The sequence below is a fragment of the Ovis canadensis genome, chromosome 2 (genome assembly GCF_042477335.2).
Source record: "Ovis canadensis isolate MfBH-ARS-UI-01 breed Bighorn chromosome 2, ARS-UI_OviCan_v2, whole genome shotgun sequence".
Lineage (NCBI taxonomy): Eukaryota > Metazoa > Chordata > Mammalia > Artiodactyla > Bovidae > Ovis > Ovis canadensis.
The window spans coordinates 84656236-84669973 of record NC_091246.1 but is presented as its reverse complement, the minus strand read 5'-3'; the positions used below and the strand labels follow the sequence as shown (position 1 = coordinate 84669973).

The 13738-nt window shown below is 34.3% G+C and overlaps 1 protein-coding gene across 6 annotated transcripts in view; it reads right to left on the bottom strand.

Annotated features, from left to right (window-relative positions):
* Nucleotides 1-13738, bottom strand: part of CCDC171 (coiled-coil domain containing 171) — a 345827-nt gene that overhangs the window by 181462 nt on the left and 150627 nt on the right. For all 6 annotated transcript variants that reach the window (XR_011254379.1, XM_069576620.1, XM_069576618.1 and 3 more), the window contains 3 exons: nucleotides 10012-10238; nucleotides 9361-9543; nucleotides 6032-6217 (listed from right to left, as the gene is read on the bottom strand). Coding sequence is in view for 5 of the 6 variants with exons in the window: in XM_069576620.1 (XP_069432721.1) it covers nucleotides 6032-6217; nucleotides 9361-9543; nucleotides 10012-10238 (596 nt within the window). In the remaining variant the exon portion in view is untranslated. The remainder of the gene's footprint in view (nucleotides 1-6031; nucleotides 6218-9360; nucleotides 9544-10011; nucleotides 10239-13738) is intronic.

The following is a 13738-nucleotide window of genomic DNA, read 5'->3' as shown; positions in this document are numbered from 1 at the left end:
CATGCCTAGAGAATCCCATGGACAGAGGAGCCTGGCAGGCTACAGTTCGTGGGATCGCGAGTTGGACAGGATTTGCTAACTTTCTTTTCAACACTAGTTTTGGAATTTACCTGCAGGGTAAGCCGAGCAACCATTCACAATGCTAACTGTGATTTCTATCCTCTGGGCTTTGTGGGAGTTTGATGTTTGTCCTTGGAGATTTCCATTATTCTTTAGTGCACCACTATAATAAAGTGTTTTATCCAAAGTCTAGCTGTATCATGAAGGAAGGCCATTCTGAGCATCAAGCCCAAAGTATGATTTATAAAAATTTTAATCATTTTTCTTTCTATAAGAAATAAAATGGCAAAATGTAAACAGTGGTGTTATTAGATGATAAGTTATGAGTAACTTGTTTTCTGTATTTTCCATATCTTCTATTCATGATCTTATTTTGTTTTATAAAGAAGCAGCAGCAATAGTTTTTTTTTACTTTTATTTTTAATATAAATTTATTTATTTTAATTGGAAGCTAATTTCTTTACAATATTGTATTGGTTTTTTTTTTATTCTTTTTTTTTTATTTTAAAATCTTTAATTCTTACATGCGTTCCCAAACATGAACCCCCCTCCCACCTCCCTCCCCAGAACATCTCTCTGGGTCATCCCCATGCACCAGCCCCAAGCATGCTGTATCCTGCGTCAGACATAGACTGGCGATTCAATTCTTACATGATAGTATACATGTTAGAATGCCATTCTCCCAAATCATCCCACCCTCTCCCTCTCCCTCTGAGTCCAAAAGTCCGTTATACACATCTGTGTCTTTTTTCCTGTCTTGCATACAGGGTCGTCATTGCCATCTTTCTAAATTCCATATATATGTGTTAGTATACTGTATTGGTGTTCTTCTTTCTGGCTTACTTCACTCTGTATAATCGGCTCCAGTTTCATCCATCTCATCAGAACTGATTCAAATGAATTCTTTTTAACGGCTGAGTAACACTCCATTGTGTATATGTACCACAGCTTTCTTATCCATTCATCTGCTGATGGACATCTAGGTTGTTTCCATGTCCTGGCTATTATAAACAGTGCTGCGATGAACATTGGGGTACATGTGTCTCTTTCAATTCTGGTTTCCTCGGTGTGTATGCCCAGCAGTGGGATTGCTGGGTCATAAGGTAGTTCTATTTGCAATTTTTTAAGGAATCTCCACACTGTTCTCCATAGTGGCTGTACTAGTTTGCATTCCCACCAACAGTGTAGGAGGGTTCCCTTTTCTCCACACCCTCTCCAGCATTTATTGCTTGTAGACTTTTTGATTGCAGCCATTCTGACTGGTGTGAAGTGGTACCTCATTGTGGTTTTGATTTGCATTTCTCTAATAATGAGTGATGTTGAGCATCTTTTCATGTGTTTGTTAGCCATCCGTATGTCTTCTTTGGAGAAATGTCTATTTAGTTCTTTGGCCCATTTTTCGATTGGGTCGTTTATTTTTCTGGAATTGAGCTGCATAAGTTGCTTGTATATTTTTGAGATTAGTTGTCAACATAGTTCTGGAAGTTTTGGCCACAGCAATCAGAGCAGAAAAAGAAATAAAAGGAATCCAAATTGGAAAAGAAGAAGTAAAACTCTCACTGTTTGCAGATGACATGATCCTCTACATGGAAAACCCTAAAGACTCCACCAGAAAATTACTAGAGCTCATCAATGAATATAGTAAAGTTGCAGGATATAAAATCAACACACAGAAATCCCTTGCATTCCTATACACTAATAATGAGAAAGTAGAAAAAGAAATTAAGGAAACAATTCCATTCACCATTGCAATGAAAAGAATAAAATACTTAGGAATATATCTACCTAAAGAAACTAAAGACCTATATATAGAAAACTATAAAACACTGGTGAAAGAAATCAAAGAGGACACTAATAAATGGAGAAATATACCATGTTCATGGATCGGAAGAATCAATATAGTGAAAATGAGTATACTACCCAAAGCAATTTACAAATTCAATGCAATCCCTATTAAGCTACCAGCCATATTTTTCACAGAATTAGAACAAATAATTTCAAGATTTGTATAGAAATACAAAAAACCTCGAATTGCCAAAGCAATCTTGAGAAAGAAGAATGGAACTGGAGGAATCAACTTGCCTGACTTCAGGCTCTACTACAAAGCCACAGTCATCAAGACAGTATGGTACTGGCACAAAGACAGACATATAGATCAATGGAACAAAATAGAAAGCCCAGAGATAAATCCACACACATATGGACACCTTATCTTTGACAAAGGAGGCAAGAATATACAATAGAGTAAAGACAATCTCTTTAACAAGTGGTGCTGGGAAAACTGGTCAACCACTTGGAAAAGAATGAAACTAGATCACTTTCTAACACCGCACACAAAAATAAACTCAAAATGGATTAAAGATCTAAATGTAAGACCAGAAACTATAAAACTCCTAGAGGAGAACATAGGCAAAACACTCTCAGACATAAATCACAGCAGGATCCTCTATGATCCACCTCCCAGAATACTGGAAATAAAAGCAAAAATAAACAAATGGGATCTAATTAAAATTAAAAGCTTCTGCACAACAAAGGAAAATATAAGCAAGGTGAAAAGACAGCCTTCAGAATGGGAGAAAATAATAGCAAATGAAGCAACTATTGTATTGGTTTTATCATACATCAACATGAATCTGTCATGAGTGTACGTGTGTTTCCCATCCTGAAACCCCCTCGCACCTTCCTCCCCATCCCTTCCCTCTGGGTCATCCCAGTGCACCAGCCCTGAGCACCCCATATCATGCATTGAACCTGGACTGGTGATTCGTTTCACATGATAATATACATGTTTCAATGCCATTCTCCCAAATCATCCCACCCTCGCCCTTTGCCACAGAGTCCAAAAGACTGTTCTATATATCTGTGTCTCTTTTGCTGTCTCACATACAGGGTTATCGTTACCGTCTTTCTAAATTCCATATATATGCGTTAGTATACTGTATTGGTGTTTTTCTTCCTGGCTTACTTCACTCTGTATAATAAGCTCCAGTTTCATCCACCTCATTAGAACTGATTCAAATGTATTTTTTTAACGGCTGAGTAATACTCCATTGTGTATATGTACCACAGCTTGCTTATCCATTCATCTGCTGATGGACATCTAGGTTGTTTCCATGTCCTGGCTATTATAAACAGTGCTGCGATGAACATTGGGGTACATGTGTCTCTTTCAATTCTGGTTTCCTCGGTGTGTATGCCCAGCAGGGGGATTGCTGGGTCATAAGGTAGTTCTATTTCCAGGTTTTTAAGGAATCTCCACACTGTTCTCCATAGTGGCTGTACTAGTTTGCATTCCCACCAACAGTTAAGAGGGTTCCCTTTTCTCCACACCCTCTCCAGCATTTATTGCTTATAGACTTTTGGATTGCAGCCATTCTGACTGATGTGAAATGGTACCTCATTGTGGTATTGATTTGCATTTGTCTGATAATGAGTGATGTTGAGCATCTTTTCATGTGTTTGTCAGCCATCTCTGTTTAGTTATTTGGCCCATTTATTGATTGGGTCGTTTATTTTTCTGGAATTGAGCTGCAGGAGTTGCTTGTATATTTTTGAGATTAGTTGTTTGTCCGTTGCTTCATTTGCTATTATTTTCTCCCATTCAGAAGGCTGTCTTTTCACCTTGCTTGTAGTTTCCTTTATTTTTTAAAGAAGTTTTATATATAGGACACACAAAAAACCTATTTAAGTGTTACTGGAAAGCACAAACGGATATTTATCAAGCATAAACTTACCTTTTAAACAGTATCTTAATTCTCATAAAAATCTCATAACTTTAGTATCATTATCCATAATTTGCAGAAGAGGAAACTGAGGCTCAGAAAGCCTAAATTATTTGCCAAAGTGACAGTACTGGGATTTGAAATTGAAAATACTTGTTCTAAGGCCAGTGCTTTTTCCAATGAACCATGCTGCATTCCACAAGAGAACATTTCCACATACCACCTGCTAGTTCTAATTAAGAGACAGTAATTAAACAATTCTCCACTCCTGACAATAATATTTAAGCTACTGGTATTTTAAAGAAATTAATATCAACAGCTTTTTATCTGCCGGAAGATACTATACCTTATATAATTTAATATATTTATACCTGATATAATTTATAATATATAAAACATATAAATTATAATTATAGCTTATAATTACACAATTATAAGCTATTTCAAAAAGAAAAGATTCCAATATGAGTTAAATGGTTTTTCAAAGCATGGCTAATTACTTTATCTATTAATAGGATATGGAGCATAAAAATGTTGTTCAGTGGCCAATATACTTATAAAAACATTCAACTTGACAAGCAATCAAAGAAATATAATTCTAGTAACAATGATACATTGATCACATTGACCAAAAAATGCTTTAACAGTATTAGTAACAGCCAGTTTGAGTAAAAAGTGAAATTTTCATGCATTTTAGGATAGAATGTTAAAATTTGCCTTAGGCCAATTGACAATATTTACAATTTAAAATATATGTCATTGTGTGGGGGGGGGGGTGGGGGGGGTTAGTCACTCAGTCATGTCCAATTCTTTGTGATCCCATCGACTGTAGCCCACCAGGCTCCTATGTCCATGGAGTTCTCCAAGCAAAAATCCTGAAGTGTGTTGCCATTTCCCTTCTCCGATATGTCATTGCAGACCTAGTAATTCTTTACCTAGGAATTAATGCTAAGGAAATAATCACAATATGTGTAAAAAGATTTAGCTGCAGGGTTACCTATCTTAGAATTACTTATAATGGCAAAAAAGAAAAAATAATAGAGAATAGGGAGCTGAAATAAACCTAGATCTTAAGAAATTAGGTTAATGATTTTTAATAATTTTTTTAAAAAAATACAAGTTTCTATATTTATAGGCCAGGAGACCCTGAGCCAGTCCATTGAACTCTTTCAATTTCATCAAAAAGATGGTAACAATAACAGTACCAATTTCACAGGAAGTAGTTTAAGAATGAAACAAAACAATTCAGAGACCACAATATAGAGACCACAGTACAGAGCCTGGCATGAGTATGCTGCCTATCAGTAATACAGTCAATGTAAGGAAGATGGATGCAAAATCTGAATCCCTAGGTCTATAACTTACTAATGACTGTGCAAATTATGTGTCTCCTTGTATCTCAGTTTTCATATTTACAAAATGAGAATAATCCCATCAAGGATTGTGAGTTCTCAACAAATTTTGCCTATTTTATTATTAGCATTCATGTTAGTAGTTAACTATTAGAATAAAAATATATTATTTTTATAATTAATTATACACCCACTCTGAGTTGCTTACTGTTTTTAGGGATGATACATAATACCTACCGTGCAGGCTGGGTTACATTATGTTGGTTTTCCTGGAATTAGTTGTTCTATTCCAGTGTGTATATTCTCACTAGCGAAAATTTCACAAATAATATAATCATAAACTAAACTTCTATTACAATTTACAGGCAACATTTCCAAGAGGTATAACAGTTCTAAACCCATTAATGAAGTTTTCCAAGTGACAATTATTTTATTATAACTTCTTTTTTCCCTTCTAAACACCTTTCCCACCAACAAATGACAAGGAGAACAATTCTTTCTGATCTCCTCAAACACACCCTTAATATAAGATTCAGAGAGACTCAAAACCTTTCAAGTCCAAAAGACACATGGATTTTCAATATTTGGAGGTCATAAAACAAGAAAAAGAACTAAAGAAAGGAGGAAATATGGAAGATAAATTAAAGAATAAAATTATTACTGGAAAAATCTCTACTTGGTTCCCAACTAACAAAGTCTACTTCTACATTTTCAATACATGTGTATACAAGTTTGGAATTAAAGTCCCAGAGCCATGTCTTGTTTCTTCCTTATAAGCTCACATAGAATAAAATTTTGTATCTTGGGATCACTTCCCTTTTCAAGAGATATACATGATTCCCTCAAAGACTCACACCTGCAGGAAGGAAGGGACTCCTGCAAGGGATGTTTTCCTACCTTCACAGCTTCTCCAAGAGTTTGGTTTTTGTCAGCTTCCTCACTGGAATGTAATTCAAGTCTATAATTCAACTCCTGTAATTGCTGTGCCTGCTCATTCAGTAACATTTGAGCCTGCTGTTCCCGAAGTAACGCATTATTCAGTTCCTCACATGCACTTTCAAACTTCTCATGGGTGATCAATTTCTGAAAAAAAGAAAAAACAATCATAAGCTAACTGCAGTATTGTTTATTTAATATTCAGTACTCTGTTTCCTAACATAAGGAGAATACAAACATCTACAAATGTCTGACACATGACAAAAGTATAATTCATTTTTCTTAATTTTCTAAATCAAGATAAAAACCATCACTCAGGTTTTTAAAGCACAACAGCTATACTGCCAAAGTTGTCATTTTTACTCCAATAAAATCTCAATAAAGGACTGATGCTGAAGCTGAAGCCCCAATACTTTGCCCACCTAATGTGAAGAGCCAGCTTATTAGAAAAGACCCTGATGCTGGGAAAGATTGAGGACAAGAGGAGAAGCGGGCAACAGAGGATGAGATGGTTGGATAGCATCACCAAACTCTGGGAGATAGTGAAGGACAGGGAAGCCTGGGGTGCTGCAGTCCATGGGGTCACAAAGAGTCAGATATGACTTATCAACTAAATAACAACAAGCACTTCACGGTCTAAGTAAATCCATAATGCTCGGTTTAAATCTGGATACAAGAGCACTTTTTATAAAGATAATGATTGTGAAAACTAAAGCTTTTTAACAAGTTCCTATGCTTTTAAAAGATTACCTAGAAGTCTGTGTTCAGTTTATGCTACCATTCAGGTTTCCCTGGTTAAACTACCCTCTCTTGAGAAGAGCCCTTACCACACCATACCTCTCTGACTCCTACCACTATTCACACTATCATACCATCTTCTTGTATTTTTATCAACACCGTGATCATTATCTAAATTCACCTTATATAGTTATTCACTTTTTTATTGCCTGTCTGCACCCTTCCACCAACCACACATTTAAGGACCTGAGCTCCAAGGGGCATAGACCTCCTTCAGCTTGCCCACCCACCACACAAAGGAGAGTCTTGGATTCAGTAGGTATCTGTTGAATAAAAGAATATGAATTCATTATAAACCACAGCCAATAAAAATCTGCACTGTAATATACAATACAGCATTTACAATATTATGACTGCTCTGGAATCACTGACAGGTCTAGACAGAGGTCATCCCTTAAAGGGTATGGAATCCAGGGCAGGACATACTTGTATTATCTCCTGTGCACAACATGTAAACAAATGAAAACTAGTTACAACAAATGGCAAGAGACATCTTGATCTTGAAGTACAAAGAACAAAAATGTTTCACAAATGATGGGTAACATGAGAAATATACAGAAAACAGAAAGAAACCATGTAGGTCTCCAAATCATACTAAGTATATATACATCTATTTAAGACTGATAACTTCCACTGTTCAGTTGAAAAGAATTTAAAGTGTCAACTTTTTAACATCCCTCTATTCCCTAAGGCCACAGCACTTCTCTAGGTCTTGTGAAAAAATACTTTTGTACTTCTACCATTTACTTGTCATGCTGCTTTAAATTATTGCTCCTTGCCATCAGAACATTCTGCTCTTTACAATCCACTTGGCCTCTATAAGTGACAGTCTTCATCATTTTGCAGGACTTCTTCCCACTCCTCCAAAATGCGTCCTTTACCTAAAAACTTAGCTAACTTTAGCCCTTCTCTTGTCCACGTATCCCTCCCAGAGACTGGCTCAATTCTGTTCACTCTTCTATGAATAAATAGGGTCAAACAAGTATAGCAATGCAGAATAAGAAAGAGAGAGTGTGTGGAAGCAGTTGTATGGAGCTAAGAAAATCTAAAAAAGAAAAAGATGTTTCAATACCATTCTCCCAAATCATCCCACCCTCGCCCTCTCCCTCAGAGTCCAAAACAGGACTCTGTTCTATAGATCTGTGTCTTTTTACAATATTGTAAAAAGTAATTAGCCTCCAATTAAAATAAATTAATTTAAATTTTAAAATAAATAAATAAAAAGATAATGGGAGTTAGGTTTTAAAGAAGAAGTGTCAGTAGATGAACATGGTATTCCAAAACAATACAAGTACTGAAACACTTTCAGCAGGTATGATGTATCCCTTTATGTTACAATTTTAGACTAAGTTAAAGAAACTATTCTGTTTGTCTCCTACACACTTTGACTGAATTAAATGAAAGATGATGGTTTGAGGCACACTCCCCAATTTTTTAAGAGGAAAATAACATCATTTTGCCATTTATACTGTTTAGTATAATAATCCTTTATTAATATAGCTAGATATGAACATTAACCACTATAGTGAAGTGGTTAAGAGTCTGAGTTTTAGAGTCAGAATTATGAGCTTCAAATCCCATAATTTCCACATACTGTGTGACTTAGAGCAAGTTACTTAGCTGTTCTGTATCCTACATCCTTTACCTGTTTAAAAAAAAAAGGATAAAAGTACTATTGAACTATTATTGACATGAGAGGACTAAATGAATCAGTTAGGGTCAGTACCTGATGTACGACAGTCAATATGATCATAAAATGTTAGAAATCATCACGATGTTATACTACATAATTGTATGCCAAATATAAAAAATGTCATATCTCATTCCTTCAATTATTACTTCAATTAATCCTATTTTTATTTCTACACTTCAGTGAAAGTAATTCCCACTAAACATTTCTTGGTGCACATTCTTTGCATTTTCTGCAAACAAGTTATTCAACTAAAGTTTATTTGCTCTAGCAGTTAACCATATCATTTCCTATGTTTCAGTCACAGTCACGTTTTAACAGGGCTATGAGCTCTGCTGACAGACAATCAGTACTCCCTTTAAGCATCTGATGTAACTTTTTTTTCCTCAGTTTTCTTTACTGAGATGATTTTAATGATTCTATGCTTTTTATTTAATTAACATATAACATTGCTTAAGTTTAGGATATATGACACATTGATTCGAAACACCTCTAAACTGCAAAACAACTACCACTGCAGCATTAGCTACTCTATCAAGTCACATAATTACTACTTCATTTTGTGATGAGAACATTTAAGTTCTAGTCTCTTAGAAAGTTTGAAGTGTATTGTTAGGGCATGTTAGAAGGAAAGTTTCCTAAAGAAATTCTATTGAGGGGACTAATTTATCTGAAAAATATTTTAAAAAATAATAAAAACAAACATGCATTTGCTCTCTGACATTTTATATACATATTATATATATTTAATATCAGAGAAGCACTTACCGAAGCAATGGTTTTTAAAATCATATATACTTACAGACTGCTTAAATTCATTTAATTGCATTTGGAGACCCTGGGTTTTGTCAAGCTCCTTCTTCATTTCATTCAGATTCCGTTTCAGCTCTGTGACCTCTAAGCGCAGTGAGCGACGCTCCACTTCTGCTGCATGCAGCCTTTGTGTAAATCCAAATATTTGCTTCTGTAATGATGCTGTGCTTTTCTGTTGTCAAACAAGAGCAATTTTACAAGAAGTCACTACAGATTTTCTAAGTCCACAGCAAAGACCATTTTCCCAAATTAAATGTAACCTGGGATACCCAGATAACTATATCAGCTCTACTAAAACTTGTTTAAGTGAAAGCTTTATTTTTTATGTGACCAATAATGTGCCTTACATGTAATAAAGGAAAGAAATAATCTACATGACTAGAAAATGTAATAATCAATTAATCCTTACACAATTCTGTTGTAGTATACTTACAGAGAACAGTAAATTCAGAACTCATGCCAGAACTTTTGTATTTTGATATTATTGACACTTATTTGGAGGTGCTTTCATTTATCATATTAAATGATTACATGAAATCTAAAAGAACTTGCATATACTTGTGTGCAACTACAAATAAACTTGATTTTGAATTAAATTTACAAGTTCTAAAATCCCTATTTAAGGAAATTGCATACATACCAAAATGGGCACATGGCCTTGCAGACCATATTTCAGGGCCAATGTGTTTACTTTATGAAGTCCACGGGCCAGCCTCTGAACCAGGGAGTCTTTTTCTACATATGTAATACTCCTGTTGTTGTGCAAAGGTATACTGTCCATTGCCAGACTAATTTTATCCATGAGTTTCGCAAAAGAATTCTTGGCTGCCCCTATAAGTAAATGTCCACAAATTCTGGAATTTGGATCTTCAAAAGAAAAAAAAAAAGGCACAGAAAAACGGGACTTGTTGCATGTTCATTTCACAATCTGCCAATCACAACACAATGAAAATATCTTCTCAGTTATATAATTCCTACTAACCAATAGCAATCCATTCAAGAAGCTCCCTCCGATATTAATTTTCACTGAGTAGGAAACAGCTTACCTACTAAATAATGTACCTAAAGAAAATCTGCATGTATTTACAGTATTCCTACATACTAAACACTACGACACTAAAAAGTCATCATCAATCTTTTGTTTTAAAACCTAACAAATTCATTTTATATTTATAGCTACTGAAGCTTATTACCATAATGTCACAGTATTTATGTTATCAGAAAATATAGTTTTCCTTATTCCAAGGCAATTAAAATTTTACAACTACAATTACTCATTTTCCCAGAGGATTTTGTAATCATTCCTCTCATATAATGGACTTAAGGTCCCAGCATATCCAACATGGCCTGCTAGCTGCTAGATTCATCAGGTCTGTAATTAATAATTGTGTTTAATGTTGATAAATAAAATTGTCAGTGTTCTTTCTACTAATTGGTATTCCAGACAATGGTTAATAGGTTTATTTATGCCTTAATAAAAGTCGTGTAATTTAGTTTTCCCTCTGCTGGGCAGGTCTTCATCTGTCATTACTTCTCTTACCATACTATCCATGTAAAATAACAAACAGGAAGAGACTGTTTAAATAAAGGAGTACACCACTCTACATTTCAAGCTCCTCTGCTGTTGGGAGTTAATTTAAATCTTGTCTACACATCAGAAGAGGAAAGAGTATTTGGCCAGCTTTCTCCAAGAGAAAAGTGTTTCATGATTCTAAGAACACACATGGCTGGGCCCTGGAGAGCAGCGCCGACTGAGAAGCTGGGCCATCAGTGGTTTTCTGTGTCAGAAACAGTCGTCTCACAGAAGCCCTAAGTTCAAAAATTTGAGCCTGTTTTATTTCTTTAATCCTCAGTTTATGAAAGGAAAGATTAATTTTTCAATTTATGCAGCAGTTAGAACCAGAGAACCACATTGCTTAGAAGTTACATGTAAACTAGAAATTGTTAATTGGATAAAAGTATAAAACTCTTATAAAACATCTACATGGATAAAACATCCTTCATGTAGAACTGATTTCTTTCAGCTGTTGATGCTTTGGCTTCTAAGAACATAAGGAAAAGTAAATTTAAAATATGTCCTCTGTCATAAATATGTTCTCTGAGAAGCCCATGGACAGAAGGCACACAAAGTATGATTACAATACACAGTTCTTTTCATAACAGATTCCTTAAATAAATCATGAATAAAAAAATTTATTAGCTTTATGTAGAATAAACACATAATGCAGAACACTGTAAGTTACAAAATTACAGGATGTATTTAACAGGTTAAATAATTGAATAAACAGTAATTTATTTATTTATTTATTATTAACATGCAATATAACACATCAATTTCGATGTCTATATATGCACTCCCTATTTCTCTAGCAAGCTTGCAACTCCTTAATTATTTTCATCTAGTAAACTTTTTTTGTCTTCACAGTGCCAGTCTAGTATATATAGGTATTTTTAACAGGTTTGTTGGATTAAATTATATTTCTTTTTGCTTCTATAGTAGCTGCAACAATGTTGAATACAAGAATGCATTCAATGATACCAAGAGAAGTTAATTAACATTAGCTTTTATAGTACTTCAAAAGTTATTCTTTCTAAATAAACGAGATTAAAGGCTCATTGTTAAGAAATTTTCAGGAATACAAAGGTAATAAACCTTTTACCCTTTAGAAGACAAATCAATTATAATTAAATTTTAATGAATGGTAGGGTTTTTTTTCCTATATCACAGCAACATGTTGTGTAGACACTAACTACTCTGAGAGGTGAAATGAAGTGGCAAAATAATTTCACAAGGCATTCTTTTGAATTTTTAAGAAGTGGGAAAGAGGCATACACTCCAAGTTTCTCACTGCTACTTTCAATGAATTACAGAAAGCATATTATTTTATAAATAATTTATGCTTTGATGAAGAAGTGTTTTTACAATTTACTTCACATCATACAGTATAGAGTACAATTAATTCAATATTAAATAAATGAAGAAACAAAAAAATCCTCTAGTGACACAGTTGTAGAACTATTTGTGTAATGAAACAGAAATAAGGGGGAAAATAAAGTCACTGAAATTCCTCATGTCTAAACTTGTCTAGACTGTTTAAACTGTTTGACTTGTTACATTTAACAAATTCTTGTTTACGCTAAATACATGTGTTAGTCACTTATCCCCTATCTAACAGCATAAGTCTTTCAAGAAAGAAGAGGACTCTAGGTTCTGCAATTACCTTTTCCAATAGAAGGGGCAATATTGCATGACTAAGCCTAATATCCTCAAAAATTCATAGAGAATTGTTTTGATCACTAGTCTTAATGCTAATATGCGTGATATACAAGGAGTTCTTATAATTATATATAAAACAAACACACACACCCATATATGAACATAATGAGTTAATTTGTAAAAGAATATGAATGGGTATAGAACAAATGAAAAGGTATGCAACCGAACAATCAAAATTATAAATAAGGAATAATATAGAGCTTTCTTTCCTCTTTCAAATTGATAAAGATGAAAAAGACTGTCAAAACTTTGTGTACCAAAGACATAATGTGAAAATCAGAATTCTAAGTACTGTTCATGGAAGTGTAATGCAAAGAAACTTTTATGAAAGGAAGACGGACTATAATTTCCAAATGTAAAACATCCAAACTCATTTCTTAGGACTTAGCCAAGGAAATAATTTCACAAGTATAAAATGCTTTTATGTACAATATGCTAATCACAGCATAGTTTATTACAACATTACTTAAAATGGTAAAGAAATATGAAAAAATGTCAATATCCATCAATAGGGAATTCATTCTCAGAGTAAACTATATACATATAAACAATAGAATAAGCAAAAAGTAAAAGTGTTAATCGCTGAGTCATGTTCAACTCTTTGTGATCCCCATGGACTATAGCCCACCAGACTCCTCCGTTCATGGAATTCTCCAGGCAAGAATACTGGAGTAGTATGTAATCAGATATAATTAATGAAGTACACTTATCTCTGACACAGAAAGAAATTTATTATCCAGTGAGTAGGAAAAAAAATTATAATGAGACATGATTATATGATTTCCTCATATAAAACTGCATGTGTTGGTGTATATATATGTTTATACACATGTCTGGAAGATTTGTAGAAATTATTAAAGTGTTAAGAATGATAGGGAGAGCCTTTTGGGTGACTTTTATTTCTGTGCAAGTTTCTACACTGTGTCAAGTTTTTATATCATGCACAAACGCTTTTACAGAAATAACACAAATATTTTTTAAAAGCACTGTATACTGGGACTTCCCCAGTGGTCCAGTGGTTAAGACTCCACACTTCCAGTGCATGGGGTACAGGTTTGATCCCTGGTTGAAGAACCAAGAGCCCACACGC